Genomic DNA, 24,896 nt, shown 5'->3' with positions numbered 1-24,896 from the left:
TTAGAAATGTTGGCCCATATTGATAGGATAGCATCTTGCAGTTGATGGAGATTTGTGGGATGCACATCCAGGGCACGAAGCTCCCGTTCCACCACATCCCAAAGATGCTCTATTGGGTTGAGATCTGGTGACTGTGGGGGCCATTTTAGTACAGTGAACTCATTGTCATGTTCAAGAAACCAATTTGAAATGATTCAAGCTTTGTGACATGGTGCATTATCCTGCTGGAAGTAGCCATCAGAGGATGGGTACATGGTGGTCATGAAGGGATGGACATGGTCAGAAACAATGCTCAGGTAGCCCGTGGCATTTAAACGATGCCCAATTGGCACTAAGGGGCCTAAAGTGTGCCAAGAAAACATCCCCCACACCATTATGCCACCACCACCAGCCTGCACAGTGGTAACAAGGCATGATGGATCCATGTTCTCATTCTGTTTACGCCAAATTCTGACTCTACCATTTGAATGTCTCAACAGAAATCGAGACTCATCAGACCAGGCAACATTTTTCCAGTCTTCAACTGTCCAATTTTGGTGAGCTCGTGCAAATTGTAGTCTCTTTTTCCTATTTGTAGTGGAGATGAGTGGTACCCGGTGGGGTCTTCTGCTGTTGTAGCCCATCCGCCTCAAGCTTGTGCGTGTTGTGGCTTCACAAATTGTTTACTGCATACCTCGGTTGTAACGAGTGGTTATTTCAGTCAAAGTTGCTCTTCTATCAGCTTGAATCAGTCGGCCCATTCTCCTCTGACCTCTAGCATCAACAAGGCATTTTCGCCCACAGGACTGCCGTATACTGGATGTTTTCCCTTTTCACACCATTCTTTGTAAACCCTAGAAATGGTTGTGCGTGAAAATCCCAGTAACTGAGCAGATTGTGAAATACTCAGACCAGCCCGTCGGGCACCAACAACCATGCCACGCTCAAAATTGCTTAAATCACCTTTCTTTCCCATTCTGACATTCAGTTTGGAGTTCAGGAGATTGTCTTGACCAGGACCACACCCCTAAATGCATTGAAGCAACTGCCATGTGATTGGTTGATTAGATAATTGCATTAATGATAAATTGAACAGGTGTTCCTAATAATCCTTTAGGTGAGTGTATATATATACACACACACATACTGTATACACATATATATACATACATATATATATATACATATACACATCTACATATATACATATATATATATACACATACATATACACACACACACACATATATATATACACACAGACACATATATATATAACATATATAAACATATCTACATATATATATATATACACATATATATACATATCTACATATATACTCAGCAAAAAAAGAAACGTCCCTTTTTCAGGACTGTGTACTTCAACAATAATGTTTTAAAAATCCAAATAACTTTACAGATCTTCATTGTAAAGGGTTTAAACAATGTTTTCCATGCACGTTCAATTAACCATAATCAATTAATTAACATGCACCTGTGGAATGGTCGTTAAGACCTTAACAGCTTACAGAAAGTAGTCATTTAAGGTCACAGTTCTAAAAACGCAGGTCACTAAAGAGACTTGTCTACCGACTGTGAAAAACACCCAAAGAAAGATACCCAGGGTCCCTGCTCATCTGCGTGAACGTGCATTAGGCATGCTGAGGACTGCTGATGTGGCTAGGGCAATAAATTGCCATGTCCGCACTGTGAGACGCCTAAGACAGCGCTACAGGGAGACAGGAAGGACAGCTGATCATCCTCGCAGTGGAAGACCACGTGTAACAACACCTGCACAGGATCGGTACATCCGAATATCACACCTGCGTGACAGGTACAGGATGGCCACAACAACTGCCCGAGTCACACCAGGAACACACAATCCCTCCATCAGTGCTCAGACTGTCCGCAATAGGCTGAGAGAGACTGGACTGAGGGCTTGTAGGCCTGTTGTAAGGCAGGTCCTTACCAGACATCACCAGCAACAATGCCGCCTATGGGCACAAACCCACCTTCGCTGGACCAGACAGGTGTGGCAAAAAGTGCTCTTCACTGATGAGTCACGGTTTTGTCTCACCAGGGGTGATTCGTGTTTATCGTCGAAGGAATTGAGCACGTCTGGATCGTGTTGGATCGCAGGGTGAGGGCTAGGGCCATTCCCCCCAGAAATGTCCAGGAACTTTCAGGTGCCTTGGTGGAAGAGTGGGGTAACATCTCACAGCAAGAACTGACAAATCTGGTCCAGTCCATGAGGAGGAGATGCACCGCAGTACTTCAAGCAGCTGGTGGCCACACCAGATACTGACTGGTACTTTTGATTTTGAGCCTCCCTTCATTCAGGGAATCATTGTGAAACATTTTTAGTTTATGTCTTATGGTGTTGACTCTTTTAGTGTTCATACAAATATTTACACATTAAGTTTACTGAAAGTAAAAACAGTTGAAAGTCAGAGGACGTTTCTTTTTTTGCTGAGTATATATATATATATATATATACACATACATACATACATACTTTAAATTTTTATTAAGAAGAAAAGTAAACCTTTTTAAACTGAGGGAAAATATACCAATAATTATTTGTTTAGGATCTCTTTGTATACCACGTTGTCAGTTCAGCACTCCGGTTGTAATATGACCAAGCTGTGCGAGCTTACTCTTGAGCATGCAACGTATAGTTGTCCAGGAGAAAAGCAATCTTGCCTCAAATCAGTGGCAACCTTTTGTAGGGTCTGTCCCTGAGACTTATTAATTGTCATCGCGAAGCAGAGCCTTACTGGAAATTGGAGGCATTTGAATTGAAATGGGAGATCAGAGGGTGTAACGGGGATGCGAGGAATACAAACTCTCTCCCCTGAGCAACTGCCAGTAAAAATAGTTGCCTTAATTAGGTTCTTTTGCAGACACGTGACCTGAAGTCTTGTGCTGTTTCAAAGTCCTGGTGGCTGTAAGGTTTTCAGTAACATTATTGGTGTCTCAACCCTCAAAATTAAATTATGCTCAGTCAGTCAGTCAGTCAGTGAGGGCTTTGCCTTTTATTAGAAGAGATTAGATCCTGACAAGTTTTGAAAAGAGTCTGTACAGATCCTCTAACTGAGTATTTGATTTTTTCCAATTTCAAATAGTATAAAACATTGGTTTCCCACTGACTTAAAAGCTTGAAAGAAGTGGTTCTCCTGCAGAGGTGCCACAGATAAAAGCTTCTCCGTCTTAAAATGCTTTCTACATTGGTTCCATATTCTAAGTGAGTGAAGCACAATTGGGTTATTAGTATACAGTAATCCCTCCTCGATCGCGGGGTTTGCGTTCCAGAACCCCCCGCGATAGGTGAAAATCCGCGAAGTAGAAAATATATGTTTGTATGGTTATTTTTTTATATTTTAAGCCCTTAGAAACTCTCCCACACTGTTTATAAATATTCTCCGCACAGTTATACAGTACACCCTTGTTTATCGCGGTTAATCCGCTCCAGACAGGTAAATGAATTTCCACGAAGTAGTATTTTTTATTTATAAATCTAATATTTTCGCAGTTAGAGCATAGAAAACCTGTTTACAACCTTCTAAATATATTTTTTTAACATTATTAGAGCCCTCTAGACATGAAATAACACCCTTTAGTCAAAAGTTTAAACTGTGCTCCATGACAAGACAGAGATGACAGTTCTTTCTCACAATTAAAAGAATGCAAACATATCTTCTTCTTCAAAGGAGTGCCGTTAGGAGCAGAGAATGTCAGAGAGAGAAATGTAAACAATCAAAAATCAATAGGTCTGTTGGGCTTTTAAGTATACGAAGCACCTGCGATAAAGCCGCTGCAATGAAGGGATCAATGTGAAGGTAGTCTTTTAGCATTTTTTACAGGAGCGTCCATATCTTCTAAGCAAACAGCCTCTGTGCAAACAGCTCCTCTGCTCTCACCCCCTCTATCAGGAGCAGAGAATGTCAGGGAGAGTGAGAGAGACAGAGAAAAGCAAACAATCAAAAATCAATACGGGCTGTTAGAGCTTTGACGGGAAGCATATCGTATATCATTGAGGAGTTTTACTTAATACGTAATACGTGCTCTGATTGGGTGGCTTCTCAGCCATCTGCCAATAGCGTCCCTTATATGAAATCAACTGGGTAAACAAACTGAGGAAGCATGTACCATAAATTAAAAGACCTACTGTCCCCAGAAATCAACGGACCAGCAAAAAATCCGTGATATATATTTAGATATGCTTACATTTAAAATCCGCGATGGAGTGAAGCCACGAAAGTCGAAGCGCGATATAGCGAGGGATCACTATATTGCCTATAACTTGTGATTATTGGGGCACAGAGAAGGGAATATAAAGAAGTACTGCATGATTTTACTGCTATTGCGGACCAAGCCTGTGTATGTTCTTCTATTTGTGTCCAGGTTTTTATCGCTTGTATATTTGCTGCCCAGTAATAAAACTGGAAGTTAGGTAGAGCCATGCCGCCATCTGCCTTTTGTCTTTGTAGGGTCGCTCTTTGGATATGTGGATGTTTTGAGTTCCAAATAAATGAGGTTATTGTTGAATCTAATTGCTTAAAAATGATTTATTGATGTATATTGGGATGTTTTGAAATAAAAAGGAGCTTAGGAAGAATATTCATCTTAACAGTGTTAATTCTTCCAGCTAGAGTGAGATGAAGGGTTGACCATCTATGCAAGTCTTGTTTAATTTTTTCCATGCAGACGGTGAAATTTTGTTGATAAAGAGCTTTATGTTTACTTGTGATGTTTACCCCTAGGTATTTAAACTGTTCTGCAATGATAAAAGGTAGGGTATCTAATCTAATATTATATGCTTGAGAATTCACTGGAAAGAGTACACTTTTATTCAGATTAATTCTGAGACCAGAGATCTTTTGAAATTCTGTGAGTGCTGTTAAGACTGCAGGCACAGAATTTTGTGGGTCTGATATATACAGTACCATATCATCTGCATATAGTGAAATTTTCTGTTCCAGTCCTTCTCTAATCATCCCCTTTATCTGATCAGTATTTCGACAGTGTATTGCCAGTGGTTCAATGGCGATTGCAACCAGTAGCGGTGACAAGGGGCATCCTTGTCTAGTACCACATTCTAGTTTAAAGTAGTCTGAACAAATGTTGTTGATACAAACTGAAGCTTCTGGATTGGTATACAGTAATTTGATCCATGCACAAATGTTCGGGCCAAACCCAAATTTCTCCAATGTAGTAAAAAGGTATTTCCACTCAATCACGTCAAATGCTTTTTTTGCATCCAATGATAATAATATTTTTGGGGTGTTTGATTTAGTTGGTGAGTACTGTATATTACATTAAACAGACGTCAAAGACTTGAAGATAAGTTTCGGCCTCTGATAAATCCAGTTTGATCTTGTGATATTACCAAGGGGAGCACTTTCTCCATCCTTCTAGTTATGATTTTGGAGAGTATTTTAACGTCATTATTCAGAAGTGAAATTTGTCTGTATGATGCACATTGTAATAAGTCCTTTTTTTGTTTTGGAAAAACTGTGATTAGTGTTTGGCAAAAAGTTTGAGGAAGAGTTTGGTTGTCTCTGGCTTCTGTAAATGTTGGTAATAGGAGGGGAGCTAGCTGAGTGGAGAATTTCTTATAAAATTCGGCAGGGTAGCCATCAGGGCCTGCTGCTTTCCCGCCTTGAAGTGACTTTATAGAATCTAGTAATTCTGATATCGCCAGAGGTTTATCGAGTTCCTCCTCACTAAAAGTATCTATTTGTGGTATCTGTAATGTATCCAGAAATGCATTAGATTGTGTATTGTCTTCTTTAAACTCAGTAGTATATAGGGATTTTTAGTAGTCTCTGAAAGTATGCATTATATTTTTGTGGTCCGTTCGTATTGGTGATTACTGAGATTGCATTGTGCACTTCTTGCTTGTGAATTTGTTGAGCTAAAAGCTTATTTGCTTTCTCTCCATGTTCATAGTAATGATGTCTGGATTTCTAAATTAGTTGTTCAGTTTCTTTAGTTGTCAAGAGGTTTAGTTCTGAATGCAGAGCCTGCCTTTTCCTATGTAGAGCCTCGCTTGGTAGTCTGGCATGTTCTTCATCTATTTTAGTAATTTCGCTTTTTATCTCTGCTACTTTCTTGGTTTCTAATTTATTTCTGTTGGAAAGATATGCGATAATCTGTCCTCTTAAGAAGGCCTTAAGAGTTTAATCATTAACAAACTGTGCACTTAGAATATATATAATCTTCAGCAATCTTAGTGTATTAAGATAATACACCCAGATAATAAACCCGGGAATGGTGTTAGAAAGTGGTCCAGAATAAGCATAATAAGTCTTAATGCAATAATAGCAATAACAATAAACCAAGGGTATGATGTTGAACAGACTCGTTTAGGGTAGAGAGAAAATAATTAGATAAAAAAAGAAAAAAAAAATCAAGCACAAACGTCTATAACTGTAATTAAAACATAAACAGATAGTGCCTGGGTAATAGTGAATGATAATGAGAATATATAATGATAAAAACCCATATTTTAAACAAATAGATCAGACAGTAGATTATTAATCCTTGCCATATCATTAACGGCCATGACTCACTATTATGTATCAGAATAGTCCCGGGATCAGCTTTCTTAATTCCTTTTCTGCTTCTGTATTGCTATCGAAGACATAGAATTCACCCTGCAATTCCACTTTCAGTTTGGCAGGATACAAGAGGCTGTATTTGATATTGGCTTGCCATAACCGCTGTTTAATGTTGTAGAAGGCTGCGTTTTTAGTAGCTGTTGCTGGAGAGAAATCAGGGAAGATACGAATGTGGTTATTTTCATATATAACCTCTTGCTTGTGTCTGAGGAGTGCCATCACCTCTATCTTAAATGATAATCTTTCAAAGCGAATAATTAAAGATCTAGGTCTAATGGTATTTGATCCATGTACGCGATAAGCCGCTGCTATCTCAGAATCTGCTTTAAAGTCCTCTCCAATTATTTTAGAAAAAACTTCAGCTGCGAATTTCACAGGGTTTGGACTTTCTCGATTCTCAGGCAAACCTTCAATTCTGACATTATTCCTTCTGCTTCCATCCTCCAAAACATCCAGTCTGTCTCCGAATTTTTTGCATTCGGAGCTGACAGTTGCTGCTTTTTCTTCAGCACTGGCAGCTAGATTTTCGGCTGTTTCAATCTGAGTCGTGAATGTCTCCTTGACTTCCTCCAGTTGATCAGCAAGTGTGCTCAGTTTAACCGAGGTTTCCTGAATGTGCTCTTCAATTTTACCCAGCATATCTTTAAAGAATTTATTATCCTGCTGCTGCATCTGTCAGCGCTACTGTCACAGCTTCTCATTTGCCTATTCCCTTGCCTTCTCATTTGTCTTCTCGTTTTTCTTTATGTCCTGTTGCAGCTCCTGTCGCAATTTCTCATTTGCATTTTCCATTGCCTTCTCATTTGCCTTTTCACTTTTCTTTATCTCTTGCATGAGCTCAGCGAACATCACCTTCAGTTCAGACAGATCAATTCTGCTTTCTTGCACCATAGGTGAAGCGGCAGGGTCTATTGTAACCGGTGTCCCCAATGTTCCCAGCTCGCGTGGAGTAATTGAAACCACGGACTGCAAGGCCTTTTCCAGTTTCAGGTGATCTTCTCCAATCAGCGAGCTATTGAGACCTGCTTCACTCACGCTCATACATTCGCTCCCCATTTCACTTTCAGCTGGCAAAGATGTAGCAGACCTTGGTCCCGAGGAGTCTGGGCTTTCCCCCATCTGATCCAGGTCAGTCTGTGAAAGGCCGTATCTTGAACTAGGGCTTGCTGATCTTCGCTTGGGTGCAGCTTTAGTTTTTGGTTCTTTCGGACCCCCTTTCTTGTTGGCCATGTTTATATATGCTTACATATACTGTAGCAGTGCCCCTCAGGTTGGGTAAATACAGGATATCTCAGGATAATAAGCAGATAATATGAAAAATAACACGGCTGCTAGCGGAGCTCCGCTTCAGACGTCCATCTCTCGCAACGGACGAGACCAAGACGTCTAGAGAAGGCCAGGAGTTGCATTGCGTCTTTGTGGGCCTGGAGAAAGCATGTGACAGGGTGCCTCGAGAGGAGTTGTGGTATTGTATGAGGAAGTCGGGAGTGGCAGAGAAGTACGTAACAGTTGTACAGATATTTACGAGGGAAGAGTGACGGTGGTGAGGTCTGTGGTAGGAGCGACAAATGCATTCAACGTGGAGGTGGGATTACATCAGGGATTGGCTCTGAGCCCTTTCTTATTTGCAGTGGTGACAGACAGGTTGACAGACGAGATTAGACAGGAGTCCCCGTGGACTATGATGTTTGCTGATGACATCATGATCTGTAATGATAGTAGGAAGCAGGTTGAGGAGACCCTGGAGAGGTGGAGATATGGTCTGGAGAGGAGAGGAATGAAGGTCAGTAGGAACAAGACAGAATACATGTGAGTAAATGAGAGGGAGGTCAGTGGAATGGTGTTGATGCAGGGAGTAGAGTTGGCGAAGGTGGATGAATTTATATACTTGGGATCAACAGTACAGAGTAATGGGGATTGTGGAAGAGAGGTGAAAAAGAGAGTGCAGGCAGGGTGGAATGGGTGGAGAAGAGTGTCAGGAGTAATTTGTGACAGATGGGTATCAGCAAGAGTGAAAGGGAAGGTCTACAGGACAGTTGTGAGACCAGCTATGTTATATGGTTTGGAGACGGTGGCACTGACCAGAAAGCAGGAGACAGAGCTGGAGGTAGCAGAGTTAAAAATGCTAAGATTTGCAGTGGATGTGACAAGGATGGATAGGATTAGAAATAAGCACATTAGAGGGTCAGCTCAAGTTGGACGGTTGGGAGACAAAGCCAGAGAGGCGAGATTGTGTTGGTTTGGACATGTGCAGAGGAGAGATGCTGGGTATATTGGGTGAAGGATGCTAAGGATAGAGCTGCCAGGGAAGAAGAAAAGAGAAAGGCCTAAGCGAAGGTTTATGAATGTGGTGAGAAAGGACATGCAGGTGATGGGTGTAACAGAACAAGATACAGAGGACAGAAAGATATGGAAGAAGATGATCCACTGTGGCAACCCCTAACAGGAGCAGCTGAAAGATGAGGAAGATTGAAAGAACAAGAGAAGAGATTTACACCTGAGCTGTTTTTATATAGCTTCTGTTTTTTGATGTAGTAGCACCGGGCTTTAGCGCCTCAGAGGTAATTGTTCACTAAATTTCACAGTAAAATCTGAAGTGCTCACAGAGTTTGTGAAAATGATATAATACTTTAAATAATATACAGTAAACTGAAAAGGCAGGATTTGTATTAGTTTGCTGCAGATTATGTAACTTGTTCACATTCGGATTGCCGAAGTTTGCACTTTCTTCCTTTGTCTCCGTGGGTCTTTCTCGAGACAGTCCTCTTTTCATTGCATACCATCAATGATGTCATCAATGGTTAGGTTAACTGCCAACTGCAATGGACTGATGCCCTGTCCAGGGACACATCCTACCTAGTGACCAATGCTGCCAGGACAGTTTCGGTCTCACACAACCCTTAGTTGGTTTAAATGGGTTGAGGAATGTTATGTTATTGTGGATTATTGGAAGTTATTTTACATACAGTATGTACAGTTTTAAAACATGATTAAAGATTTTTATTTCAATAAATTACTGGTTATCTTCAGGATTTGTTTTCTAATTTAGTTTAATTTTCTTTTTAATGAAAACCCACTAAATGGTGTTTTATTTCATGCAGTTTATTAAAATGAGAGCACAAACACAAACAATTCACTAAAGACCTGTTGTCAAACTGGAACTTGTTTTTGTCTCCTGGGAGGTTTGAATTTTATTTGTATAAGAAGCTGCATAATATGACTTACAACTTACTTTCCTTTGCAAGTTTTTTTTATCCTTTTCAAGTTCAAACAGCAACATTTGTTATTTGTAGCGGAGCAAGAAGCAAGAGCTTCTGAATGTTCTGTATATAATTTATAGCAAAGGCAGGAAGTAGCTGTGACAGGTACATGTTAAGAAACCTGGCAGGGCAACAAGTTTAGTAACTTATCAGCATCCTCACCACATAATCTAAAAAGGTAAGTTTGAATCCACAGAAAAAGATCAAACAATTGAAAAATAATTCTAGGTAAATCAGTTACTTCATGATCAAGCAAACTGGTGAGCATTTGAACTTGAAAGGTAGTGAGGACAAAGCAGACATTCTAACAATGGGATGACATTTAATCAACTATTGTGTGGGCAGAAGTGCTTGTGCTAGATAGTAAAAGACAGAGCTAAATATTATAGGAGGCAAAGCAGTAGTTTGATATACAGGCTGGGGTGGAGAAATTTCTACTGCTGTCTTCAAAAGCAGCTTCAAGTGTCATATTGTGAGCATGAATACATTTTTTGTATTTGAGCTGGTGACGGTTAAAGTTTGTATTTTAAAGGCATTTTACTGCATCCTAATTTATTGTCCACCTGGCCCAAATAACGTTTTGTCCTCTACCTTCAAGCTGTCTAGGATTGTTATTATTGGTGATTTTAATACTCATTTAAATGATGATTCTGATAACTTTGCTAAAAAATGTATCAAGCTGACTGAATCTTTTAATCTCACTGAACATGTCTCTGACCCTACATTTATAAAGGGATATAGGTTGGATCTCCTTTTTACCCTTGGTACAAATCTTAAGTCTATTGGTTCTGAGGATCTGGGCACTTCTGATCACAATTGTATTTTATTTGAATTTTCTTTTAATTCTGACCCCTTGCCTTGTTGGAATATGATTAGCTCTCGCATCTTCAATCATCTTTCTGCAGATACGTTCAAGCTTTCAGAACTTTTCCAACCTGGCTAAGTCTTTTCTTCTCAAAATGACATTGAGTTTTCAGTTCATTCTTATAATTAACATTGTCTTTCTAATTTAGACAAAAACGCTCCTATAAAAACTTGATCAGCACCCTCAATAAATTCTGCTCCTTGGTTCAATGACAATATTTGAGCCTTGAAGTAGAAATGTTGGAAAGCGGAGTGCTTGTGGAAATCCAGTCAACTTCATCTTCACCACCTTTACATAAAAGATCTTTTAGTCAGTTTAAACAACATGGTCAAGGATGCCAGTACTGCTTATTTCTCGAAATGAATTTCTAAAAGTAGATGTATCTAAAAATCTTATTTGGTACCATCTGTAAGACTGTCACTCCTGCATCTCATGTTGTACCTGTTTCCTCAAATGAAGACTGTGATCATTTCCTTTTGTTTTTTTTATAAATAAGATTAGTATTGTCCATGCAAGAATTACTACCTCAACTAACCCTACTCCTATCTATTGTCAAGCTCAGCCTACAATCTTAAAAGTTTTCTTTGAATCGGTAACATTTTACCTGTTTCTTCATTTAAAAATATAATTCATTCTATCGGGCCTAGTGTTTTATACATAATAAACAACTCTCTGATTTCTGGCTATGTGCCTGCTTTCTTTAAACAAGCCATTGTTCAGCCTCTCTTAAAGAAGGCAAATCTTGATGATTATTTGAAAATATAAGCATATTTTTAAACTGCCTTTTATTTCAAATATCTTATAAAAAATTGCTGCCAACCAACTTCCATATCATTCAACAAAAAATGCAGTTCTTTCAACCCTTCCTCTTAGCTCCTACACCATAGTCTTGAAAATTTGAAAAGAATTAGTACAGTGGATTGCAACTGTTAATATAAAGTGAGGTTTTCTACAAGAATATTTTTGAACAGATGGGAAATGTTTAAGGGTAAATTTCAAACAAATATTATTTTTGTTCACTCAAGAAACATAAATATAGTATCTGAAATGAATTCCCAAGTAGGGTGAAAGATAGTAGTACCTTGGGAATCTGCAAACCTCGACTGGATCTGTTGTACTCAAAATTTAATTTATTTTTTTGTTTGTTGTTTTGCTTGTTTTTAATGTAGCTTTCACAAGTTTTTGCAGATATGTACGTCTATGAGTGTGTTTGCGGGTGTGTGTCCTTTCCTTTCTGTATGAATGGAAAATAGATTCTAGTAAAGAAGAAACATACTGTGATTAACAAAAGCCTGAACGAAAGTTGATCACATGTGCTGAATTGCCTTCCTAGCTTTGCAAATGTCACAATGAAGTATTCCTACTGGGCAATGCCTACGGAGCTAGTGAAGGGTTTTTAATAAAGAGAAAAAGGTTAATGAAAGCAATGTGTTATCATACATTATGAAAGCTAATTTCCTTTTTGGTCTAAGTTTAGATTGTAGAGCTAGAATCTTGAGAGATTTGAGCTTTTAAAGTTATTCTCTCTTCCCTAGATTTTAGTTAAAATGTCAATTTTAGAAGTATCTTTTCTAATAAATTTTCTCTAAGAAGAAAATTGTATGCATGCTTAATGAAATGAAGCACAAAGAAATAACTATACTCTATATCTATGTGTTCTTTGAATTTGTGTTTTTAAAAACTTTGGTATCGGGTGTAGATGACATCACATAATAATCAATGGTAGTTGGGGAAATGCTGTGTTAATTATAGTTGTTTTATGTATTTTTTCAGATACCATGGATTTTTGGATTGCTCTCTTGGTTTTACAGGTTCCCTTGAAAAGCTTTGAAAGCTACAATACTGGCTATTAATTCCTTAAAAACATTGGTGTGTTAACTGCTGGAGAGCATAGATAGAGAAATTGATGAATGGCATATTAATATAGAGTTTGATGTTGCCGTCTCCCTCTTCAGATCTGAGTCATTTGAGGTTAAGAAAACTTCAAAGAGGCATTGCTGTTTGTGTTCTTTACAGTTTATTTAGACTGAGGTCAAATTTTCCAGTTCTCCTTTTGCAGTATTTATGGATTGCTACATTTATAAGGGTTTCATACTTAAATAACATTACTGCAAGATTTAAGCTAATTGTTGGATATGTCATTTTAGTACTAGGAGCATTTTTTATCATTTATTCTATTTTAAACTAACTGGTAATAAAGGAAGTCAAACACTTCAATGCATATCTGCCTTTCTAAAGAGACATATGAAGCAATCTAAATATCTATAAGAATTCAGTAGATTTTTTTATTACAAAATGCAAAAAAGAGTTGACAATCCTGATAAGAAACTTAATTAATTATACTGTAAAGATGCAGTGGATAACTGACCCTTATTTAGGTCCCCACAGGTATTCCACAATCAAACACAATTAAATTATAGTCACATACAGTATATGTTACCATTATTTAACTTTACTCTTTTTATTTTTTCCTCCAAATTTGTGATAATACTGCTAATATCTGCTTTAGACTTTTACAGCTGTAATCAAAGGAACTTATCAAACAAAACATGGTGTAGGAAATGCTACAGTACAACTTGCAGGTACTGTGAGGCATCATATTGAAAACAGTTAGTAATGACCATGAAAATGAACATGTGTGCTGTTCAAACAGGAATTTGCTACTAATGCCATTTGAAAATACAGATGTACTGGACCATTTTTTTCCTACAATGCCATGATTAATATTATTTTTGCATTTTCATAACATTCAGGTTCTTGCTGTGTCATTTTAATTGCTTAACAACAGATCATGAAACATGAAATTAAAAAGAAGAATATTGAATCTTAAATAAAAACTCTCAGTTTCTCAGAATTCTGTTTAATTTCTGTTACATTTCTTTCATTCCTGTTATGCTTCTTTCTCACATTGTTCTTTTTGCTATATTAATCAGTCCACATTGATTCATTTTTGACAGATCAGTCTGCATTGGTCACAGTATCTTAGCTGTACAAGCATATTCAATTACAGTTGGCACACTTTTCAGCCATTTGTTATGCTCCAATTTTTGCATCATTTTTTATTGGCAGGCAATATTATGTTTTTACTTTAAAGAGAACCCCTATAAAGTGGCTGGCTTCTGCATCAAATTCATTTAATGCATTTCATATTCAGGTGGTCTTTATTAAATTCGGAGACCTCTTAGTTTGTTAACAAACTCAAAAAAATTGTTTAATTTTAAAAAATATTCATTTATCATTACCTTCTGGGAAAATTTTAACAGTATGAGCCCACTCAACTCCACATGCGTATTGATTCCTTTTAGCTGAAACTTTGAATTAAACAGCTTAATGGAATCACTTCTGTAATAAAGGTCTATGTGTGTATACCAAGGATGTTAATACTCGGCAGATATCTCCTAAATATGAATGTTTCTTATGAATATAGGCGGACCTTTTAACCAGGCAAACCATTCAGCCCCATCCCCATTACCAGATGACACACATATCTGCAACTCCTGTGACAATTCTGTTACAATGGTATCAGAGTAAGATATCACTCTCTAAAGAGTCCTTACAACAGAAAGTGTGGCTTCTGTGACAATTCATTTCTACCAGTGTTCATTACTTAAGATAACTATTAAAATACTTGCTACTTTTTTCAAAACAATTAATTTCTTCAACCCTACTTTTTACCTTGATTCTTGGCTTGAATTGTTGTTACCCTTTACCTTAAGAATGACACAGCCCAAGTAGTACGGTAGTAGGAGATGTCCTTAACTTGGTTTGCTGGTATTAATGTCAAAGCCCTGCTGCAAGCTTAGCCTATTCTGCCTCTTGCTGTCTGAACTGCTGGGAGAAGAATTTCCAGGCATCCTTTGACAAGCCTCAAGAATCAGCCTTTCATCAATAATCTGTATCTGGATTCTCTTTCACGAAAATAACTGATATAGCTACACATAAGTATACATACCTGACCTGGATTAACCTTCAGTAACACTAAGTGTCTGTTGTTTCATTTTTAATTGTGGTGTCATTTTTATTTTGAAGTCTCAGATTTAGGTTTTTTTTTATAGAAATAACATTTTGTAGAAGTTACAGACAACTATAAAAGAGCAGAAAAATACAATTTTAGAATTACAGATTTGCAGTTAAATAACTCTGATTTCCAGAGAACTAATTTTAAAATATTATAATTAAAAATTACATTTTTTCTAAGAAAATGTTTGTTTCCAATGGCTTTTCTATTATTTTAAATTTTTATGATTAATTATTCAATTTTTGCTTATTTTTTCCAATGGCTTCTTTACTATTTTAGATTTTTGTGATGAATTATTGATATTTTTACTATTTGAAAGTGAAATAAGCCTTTGTACCAGCATTTGCTTATGAGAGTATAATGAGATATGAAAGTGTGTATTGTTGTTTAAATCACTGTAATTACATGTTCTTACGTATTTATTTATTTGACTCTTTATTTATTCAGCATCTCTATTGGGATAAGTTATGTCCTGGCTGGGAGTGAAGCCTTTGCAGAATTGCTTCATGTAAGGTAAGATGTGACACTTTAAATGATACATAATTATATTGCAAATAATTTTTATAGTGTATAAGGTGTAGTACAGATTTGTCAAATATTTAAATTAGGAACCAACAAGTCTCCAAATTACTATCCACTAAAGTGCAAGATGGAATGCTTTTTCTTTTTTTGGATACTGACATGAAGTGCAATGACCATGATGAAAACCAAAAGGAAAGGTAAAGCACACAAACTGACTCTATTGAGAGTGACACTTGATTTGTAAGTAGTATAACTAAGCATCTCAGCATGCAGTTTTACAATTGTAGCATCATGGGTTCAATTAACATACCTGGATTTTGTCTGCTGCGCGTTTTCCGTGTGTTAGGTTTCTGAGTAGTACTCTTTCAATTTCAACTTAGAGTATCTACAACTTTTCTTACCATACCAGTGAGTACATTTACCCTCTATCTGCACCTCTCGGAAGTTTCACGTGAGCCCCGTGAATATATTCCATTTCTTTCAATTGAACTGAATTGTAGCACCCATTTACTAATACCTTTCCAATAGTAATGTTTTCTAATTCAGTTAACTTTCATCTTGCAAAGTAGCATTCCCAAAGATGTTTACTTTTGTAAATTTCAGTTAGCACAAAAAGATTACTATTGTCTTTGCCACCATTATTTAATTTATGACATTTATCTTCATTAACACATTTCAGTGCATAATTAGATTTACATTTTCTCTTTGTAAAAAAAATGTAATAAAACGTCTATTCTTACATCAAAATATGCAGCAAACATTATCTACACACAATCAACAGATTAAAGTGGCGGCCATTTCATCTGTACAAATACATAAAAAGAAATTTAAAAGCTCTATTACTGTACAGTAGCTGCCATTCCGTAGAAGCCTGTGATTAAAATTAGTGATTAAAATTGTCACATGTCCCTTTAAGCATATTTTATCAAAAATGTTACAAACAGGTCAAAACATTTAGTCATAGTTATTGCCTTATAATTATGTAATTGTGAGTTATTAAGAATTTGATTGAGAAATGTTCTTTGAGATGCAGAATAACTGATTAACCTTTGTCCCTTTGTCTTTAAAACACATTTGTTACACAATTCCATACTTTCTGCTAAAACATGTAAGGCTTGTAAAACAATTTTCACTGGCCTCTTTAAATGTCACTGGCACAAGTGACGTGGGCATGTAATGGACTGGCATTCTGTATTAGTCTGTTTTGGGTGACAGAGGTTATGACTCACCACCACCCAGAAACAGGAGGAATGAATAAAAGATTAAACAAAATTAAGTGGCTTAAACAAAGCCATAGATAGCCAGAAGCATGGTGATTGTTTTTGTGTACAAACTGCTGTGGCAGAATGCCCCTCTAACAGAAGTCATTGTTTGATTTATATGAGAAAAATGAACCAAAACAATAAAGTTGGCTGTTTCATTTATATGCAGTAATAATTTATATAGTTTCAGCGGTGAAAGTAGCTGTGCTGAAATAGGTTTTTTTATGTCTTTCAGGCTAATCCCAACCCCTCCCACAATACCAGTTTGTTTTTTGTGACAGCAAAATTAACTGTGATTGGAAAGTAGCAACTAGTGTTCCAGTTTTATAGAATGCAATATTTACACTCATTAACATATTTCTGTTGGCTATTTTCTGTTTATTGTGTGTCTCTATGATTTATTCCTTGGAGAAGTTTTTTTTTTTTTTTAGTTTAGAGTAATTACAAATCAACACATTTATTTAATATAAGATCTGTGAGGCATATAAAATGTATTTGAGATGTCAGTACTGGATATGCAGTAATATTAAATTTAGGATTAGAGTTTTTAACTGACATTTCTAAAAACTGATTTCACAAGCAGCTTGAAAGAAACTTTTAGGAACTTTCAGAATTCTGTACCTTTTTTTATAAGCTGTACAGTTCTTTTGTTTTGGCAATTACCCTCTCGGAACTTTGCTTTTCACAGCTAGATGTCAAATTAACAGTCTGATCTTAACACTTGGTATCATCAGATATTATCTTGCTGTGGTGCTAATGAAATGCAGAAACCTTTTATGCGTTGCACAGCTTAAACTACTAATTTCAGTTTGATTTACTAATATAATAATATACAATTGGCTGAATAAAAGCTATAATCACAGTCAGAGCTCAAGGATTATTATAGCCTTAATATTTAGGCCTAGAGAGTTTGCTAGATGCAAGTGCCTAATGGTTTTTGAGGAAATTGTATAAAACATCAAAATATTAATATGAATGTATTTTGCTCATTTTAGGAGCTTTGTTTCTGTAATTTGAAGTTCTATTTAGACATGGACATCTTCGCACAAGTAGTTTCAGTGGTGCCTGCAGTAGAAGAAATTGGAGATAGAGACTAACAAGACATAAACAATTAAAAGTCCATATTTTGTTATTAAAACCCATTACTGTGATAATGAATTTCGAGAAGGAGGTTTGTCTTTTTTTGCATTAAGAGAAGCCCATAGAAGTAGAAGTATGGATCAACAGCCACTTGATGGCTCTGTACTGCAAAGGTTGGTAGATAGTCTTAAAGTAATTGTCCCATGGGCACATCATTTTTTTGAAAGGGTTTGGGAAAATCCTGTCACACTGTTAAGTGGAACGGGGTGGCTCTGGCATCAAAAAGGTTGGTCCCTGTTGCATATTTTGCAGGGCATTCTGTACTTATGCCTCCAATATACCTGGCCCTTTGACAGTTGTTTTGGGTGCAGGGGATGGTTAATACATGGGGTCACCAATATGAGCTGTGGAGGGACAGCTTCTCGACTTCCAAAGAGCGCTTATATGACCAGTAATTGCTTTGGAGAATACTCCAAAAATATCACCAGGGTGAGCTTTAAAAGCTGCGACTTGATCGTTTAAATGTTTGACTAACAAGATTGTGGTAGTGAGGGAAGGACAGAGAGAAAACAGAAAGAGAGTGTGGGATTGGACAGGCAGTGTGGTTTGGTGTATGTCGCACAGTATTGTGAATAATGGAGAAGTGGGCCAGCAATCACACTAGAGATACAGACAATGCAAAGGTGTGTAGCAGATCCCAGAGAGGCAGTACATCTGTTTATTCTTTGGCTACCTTTCTCCAATCAGTTATAGCTCTGTGATGTGTTTTTTCATTAATAAATCACATTACTGCAAAGGAAGTTGTTTTTGGCAAACTTTGCTCCAAGTTATGTTAGCAGACAATGGTGCCCCATTCAAAATGGATTCTGTAAAACAAAATTACCTATAATAGCATTACTAGAAATCTGTTTTTTTCTCTCTGCAATTAATTATAAAGTATTTTTCATTTAAAGCATCACATCAAAAGGAACATTGTAGTACATGTGCTTTAGAAACTCTTTAAAAATATCTAACACTATATTTAGCTTTTAAAAAAACCTTAATCATGCATTATCCTTATGATAAAGGAATTATAACATTTGTCTGTTTACAAGATAAGAATCCTTTCGAAAAAACTTTAGAAGGAAGCTTTTTATGCACTTTCAATACCTTACCTTGCTGTGAATAATTTGCCGGTACTAGCAATTAAATATACAAAGTCATGGTTTATTTTAAAAATAAGTTATTCTGGAAGGCCATACCCAGTGCCAACAGCAGCATTGTGCACAAGGATTTCAAGCCTGACATTACATATCATAGTCAAGAATTGTTTTTTTGATTTAATCCAAAATATGCCAGCCATTACATTCTCTAACTGACTGAAGTAATTTTCCCTAATGTCCTCTGTGTACAAGTAAAGTCTAACCAACAGTCCAAGATCTCTTTCTGTTATGTTTACTTTTGTTAATGCTCTTGAGAAAAATACAAGTACTCTCCCAGGATCCAGGTGGCACCAAATGTATTCTGTTCAGCATTGTGTTCTTCTTTGCAATTTAAAATAAATTAAGCCTATTTCAAAGAACGTAGACGCCACAGCTAGAAATATAGGGTAGATCTAAATAGTTTATCATATTATTACACAGGTTTTTAAAATAATTTCTACCTGAGTTCACAGGATGATGAATATTAAATCATATTGCCCTGCATACCCCTGTTCACATTAAAACATGTTGCATATGTAAGTAACAAAAGGATTCTCAATTAGTTCAACTATATGAAACTTGTTACATCAGTACAAGAGGTGACATATTGTGTAGTATTGTATATCAATCTAAAATAAGGGTTTCATTTTCCTGAGCTAATAATAAGACTTCTGAGTGTCAGCATTTTTGACAACTGCATCGATGTTTTACCTTTGGATCTAAATCCATTTTTCTGACCTTCTTTTTAAAACAAGCTAAATAGTCCCACGAAGGTCGTTTGAGTATTAGATTGGGCTTGTTGTCCTTCACAGTTTTCAGCCTGAGGAGTTATAAATTTAAGCAAGACTATGAGAGCCAGGAGACTACAGTGGGACTGGCTAATTATTCATTAGCAAATGGTTGTGATTTTGTTAAACATTATGCCTTACAGCTACAGCAGACTGGGTTCAGTTCCTGGCCTGGTCACTGTCTGCCGCAAAAGAATGATTCTTGAGGAATGTTGCTGCTACATGTTTAGTTTATATTGAATTTATTTGAAATGAGCATGTCTTATGGCTTTTTGTACATGTTTCTAGAAAAGCTGGCTTAAACTTCTTCAGTGTCACATTAAAAAATGTAGTTTATGTGAAAACAATACAAATGGATTTCACTTCTTTAAATAACAGTACTACTTACAGGAATAATTCTGGGGTATTTTGCCATTAAAAAACTACATTAGATTGACTTTATCCAAAATTAACGTTTTTAAAATGTAAAAAATATTTTGAATGTTATATTGACTCAGGTTAATTTATGTTTAAAGAAGACAAACAAATCAGAGCAGGACCCTGCACAACAGTGTTACCAGGTGCGATAGGTTTGTATGTGTCAGATTATTGCTTAACACTTACTAATATGGAATTGGCTTTGGCAGATTGCTGTATTGTGGATATTTTCTAGAATGTTTTCTTCAGTTCTTTTAGCCTTTTTATTTGCAAAAATTGCTATTAAGCTTGAATTTAGCTAATTAGCATTATGGGACTGCCTGTTTTTTGTGAAATTATTTCAAAAAGTTCTGGACATGTCTGTCTTCAGGGAAATTTGAAAACTTTTTAATAGTATTTTTAAGGGCCAAAGATTTGCTTGGTTTTGAAAGTGGCATTGGGTAAGTTTGTCTTCAATAAATTACCTAACTATTACACACCCCAAACTACGTGTGACGATAAGAGGCTATATGTATTATTAAATACTAGCCAAACTATCTGTTAAAGGCAAGTAATAGAATAATTTAAAAATATTCATCAGTGTTCTACCTCTGTATTCATGTGTGTCTAAACCTCTTAACTGGGTCTCTCTCCAACCCGTTCCTGTAAAGCTTACTTCTCAGACTCTGGTTATTATTTTTAGGAGCCTTTCTCACCTCCTGCTGGTTTTATACTTTCCTGTCTTTGTAGGAGACTCTCTCAGCATACCTACCATGCCTTTTCTCCTCCTCATGCGTCTCCAACTCGTACGTCCTCTTTTGGTTGTGTCATCAAAGCCAAACTAACCAATCACACCTAAGCCAATCAGATTGCTCTGAAGGACTGGACACACATAGAAACCTTAGTGTTTTATTAGATACCTTATTGGTTATTTGCTAACATCATTTGATGGTGATGCTATTGGGCAGTTCGTTATGAAATGGTAGTTGATGTACTTAGTATGTAGAAATAAAATATAAAAAAACCCAGTCATTTAAGTTTAAGGTTAACTGCATAGAAAATATCAAATGATATCAGAATATGCTTTCATTTTGTTCAGTTAGTTTACAGTAATGTGCTTTAATAAAACCATGTCTTCAATGATTGATCGATTAACATAAGTCAGAGAAACTTACATTAATCTATTATAATTAACAGTGCCCTTTAAAAAGTATTCATCCCATTGGAGGTTTTCACATTTTATTGTTATAAATTATTAAATCACATTGGTTTTAATTTGACTTTTCTGACAATGATAAAATATAAAAGACAATTTAATGTCAAAGAGAAAGCAGATCACTGCAAAGTTCTCTGAATTAATTACAAATATAAAACACAAAATTGATTGCATATACATTAATTTAATCCTCTACCCTGAAATGTGTTCTAGAGCCTGCTACAGAGAATTTCCCCAAAAGTACAGTGCTGCTGTCACCATACTTCTTGGTGGAGATGGTGTCATTTTAATAATATGCTGTGTTTGGCCTATGCCAAACATGGCATTTAGTCTAATGGCCAGAGATTTTGGTCTCCTCAGACTATAGAACCTTCCTTCAACTGATTTTAAAGTCTCCTATGTGCCTTCTGGCAAGTTCTAGTTGCATTGTAGTGTATTTTTTAACATTTGTTTCTCTTTGCCATTCTCTCATAAAGCTGCAAGCTGATGAAGTACCTGGGCAGCAGTTGTTGTATATACAGTCTCTCAAATCTCAGTTACTATAACTTGTAACTCCTTCAGAGTTATCACGGGTCTCGTGGTGGCCTTTCTCACTAGTCTTCTTTTAGTATGATCACTCGGTTTTTGTGGATGGTCTGCTCTAGGAAGATTTATAGCTGTGCTTTACTCTTCCATTATTTAATGGTTGATATAAATAGATTTCATGGGATTTTTAATGATATCAATATTCTCTTGTCTTCATCTCCTGAGTTTTCCCCTGCTTTTCAATCACTTATCCACAGAGTTGCTTGGAGTGTTTTTTGTATTCATTGTGTACATTAGGCCACCATATCAACTCCCTACAAGCTGAACCTTCCAGACAAATGACCCCATTCAGCTAATGATGAGACTTCTGAAACCATTTGGGTACACCAGTGATGATTTAAGTTTGTCATTTTTTCATATTAGTAAATAATTTCAACCACTTTGCAGAGACCTGTTTTTACTTTGACATTAGAGATATTTTACTGTTGATTTGTGTCAAAAAAGCAAAATTGAATCCAATGTTGAATAATAATAAAATATGATAATGTTCAAGGGGTGAATAATTATAAAGGCATTATATTACACTGCAGTAATAAGAGAGATGAATGTGAAAGAAGAAAATAAGTGGAGATTCCCATTGAGAAAATAGAAAAGCAGGTTAAAATACCATGGTTTTGCTGCAAATCCTTTGTATGGTGAGTGCCTTGAACTCAGAAACTGCTTACATATATAGGAGGGGAAGAGTAAAGAAAGCCACAGATGAATGGAGTGAAGACAGAGTGTAAAAAGCAGCCTTTAGGAAAGATAAAGGGTCAGTAGGGATGGGATGGTTACCAGCTTTTACAAGTAGCCACTGTAATGGTTATTGATTACCGTGTCTTTATAAAACATAGTTTGCATCAAAAGGTCTGTCAAGCATTCGTTGAAAAATTTATATTTCAATATACAACCACTTTAACAACAACAACAACTCTTATTTATATAGCACAATTTCATACAAATAATGTAGCTCAAAGTGCTTTACATGATGAAGAAAGAGAGAAAAAAAGACAAGAATTAAAAATAAGAGAACACTAATTAACATAGAATAAAGGTAAGGTCCGATGGCCAGGGAGGACAGAAAAAACAAAAAAACTCCACTGGAGTTTCAGGCCATGAGACCGCCCAGCCCCCTCTAGGCATTCTACCTAACATAAATGACCAGTCCTCATTGTATTCAGGGTTCTCATGGAAGGACTTGATGATGATGGTTATGTGGACTTCTGACCTTTAATCGATCAATGTAGGGACATCATGATGCTTTGATTAGGTGGTGGTGGCGCAGATCGCCACCACAGAAAACCAGAAAAAGAACAGAAGAGAGAGTAGGGGTTAGTACGGATTTTGGAGCCACTATGAATAGTAACGATAATTATTTGAATATACAGAGCATCAGTTACCAACTATAGTGCTGGCATCTAGTGGATATCCATATAACTTATTTATTTATTTATTTTGGTGGCAACAACTTGTGGAAAATAGTGCTATAAATAGAGGAGTAGTTATGCCATTACAAGAAAAGTATAAAGTTGCTGATCGTCTAGATTTGTTTTAAGAAGAACATTTTGATGACAATGACAATGACTGAGATAGTGACAATCAATTTGATGATATGGAATCTGGTGGCTCTAGCACTGATGCAGATAGCTGCCTTGAAATGTTGCTTCGTCACAATGCTTCCGACATGTCACAATTGTTGGGATAGCACTACATGGACATTCTCTCACCCACTGAGCACAAACAGTCACCACCTACCATATGTGTTGTATGCAACAAGTGAAGACAGCACAAAGAAACTTGTTATATTTTGCAGCACATTTTCTTCTGAGCCTGCACTCTACAAGATGCCATACTTCTAGGACTCTCATTCATTCATTTTAGTAATGTTGCTGATGAAAATAAAGTAATTAATAGTTTCTTTATATTTTTGAAGGAGTTACAGATGATAATAAAACCGTAGTTTTACAATACATTTCTTTACATTTTTTACAAGTTTTGATAGAGCATAGAGCATCTATATGCTTGCAATAAATGGTCTAGCAGTCAGTGTATTATGCTTGCATGCACTGGAAGTTACCACATGTTTGGGAATTGCTTGTTCAGTGGAGAAGCTCAAGTGCACAGCAGGAGTCAAAGATGGGGAGCACGGTGCTTCTGTTTAAAATGTGCTTTATATAAAAAACTCTACCAAACTTTCTTAAAGGAAGGGCTAAAACAAGCTAATGTGGCGAGTGGCTGGGGCTGCTACCCAGCCAGGGATGCCCAGGAGGACTGGAAGAGGGCTTGCACCTCCTCCAGACCACGAGGGGGTGACCGCCCTGGTTGCTTTGGGTACCACAGGTAGAGAGCTTGAAAGCTCAACCCTGTAGAGGCCCATGGTCGCTGCCAGGGGGCGCCCCACCCGGGAATTGTTGGGGGTAGAGGATTTGGGACACCTGGAGTGCTTCCGGGTACACAGCCGGTGCTTCTGCCACACAGAGGTGTGTCAGCGGAAGGCTACTGGAGGACACCTGGAGCACATCCGGGTGGCTATAATAGGGGCCGCCTCCCTCCATTCGAGGGCTGGAGTCGGGAGAGAAGGAAGGACGAGGTCTTGGAGGAGGCAAGGAGGCGGCCTGAAGAGAGAAATAGGCAGTGTGAGGCCAGGACTTTGGGGTGAACTGGGTTGTGTGGCACTTTAATTGTAAATATAGTCTGTAAATAAACGTGTGGTGGTGCTTAACAACATGTCCGCCTGTCTGTGTCCGGGACTTAGTCCACACTAAGTATATCAATGTATTAAAATCAATGCAAACATTCAGGAAATTGAGTTGCATTGTTTAGTGAATTTGTGTTCAAATTTGCTCCATTTTATGTGACAAACTAACAGCTGCCAATTAATCATCATTTCTTTACAATATTTATACTTGACTGACTGTCTTTAAAACTAAAATTTAAAATTCAAATAATAAAAAGATGAACTTAAGGAAAACTTTCCTTGAAGAAAATCAGCAATAGCGTGGCTATGTCTGCCACCTCTTTATCTCTGTAAAGAAGATTACCATCATGGGAAAAATTATTGCCATGGAAAGACTTGTCTGTCAGTTGACATCTAGTCATGGTTTAGCTGAAGGCACTGCCCAACATATGAGGAATCCTCAGT

General features: G+C 36.9%; 1 protein-coding gene across 1 annotated transcript in view; it reads left to right on the top strand.

The window, feature by feature from the left end:
* Nucleotides 1-24,896, top strand: part of si:ch211-51h4.2 — a 411,729-nt gene that overhangs the window by 157,185 nt on the left and 229,648 nt on the right. Inside the window, exon 7 of the mRNA XM_039758852.1 lies at nucleotides 15,193-15,258. Within this exon, the coding sequence (XP_039614786.1) occupies nucleotides 15,193-15,258 (66 nt within the window). The remainder of the gene's footprint in view (nucleotides 1-15,192; nucleotides 15,259-24,896) is intronic.

The sequence above is a fragment of the Polypterus senegalus genome, chromosome 1 (genome assembly GCF_016835505.1).
Source record: "Polypterus senegalus isolate Bchr_013 chromosome 1, ASM1683550v1, whole genome shotgun sequence".
NCBI classification, from domain to species: Eukaryota; Metazoa; Chordata; class Cladistia; order Polypteriformes; family Polypteridae; genus Polypterus; species Polypterus senegalus.
The sequence above is the reverse complement of the archived record's forward strand: the minus strand, read 5'-3'. Positions and strand labels throughout refer to the sequence as shown.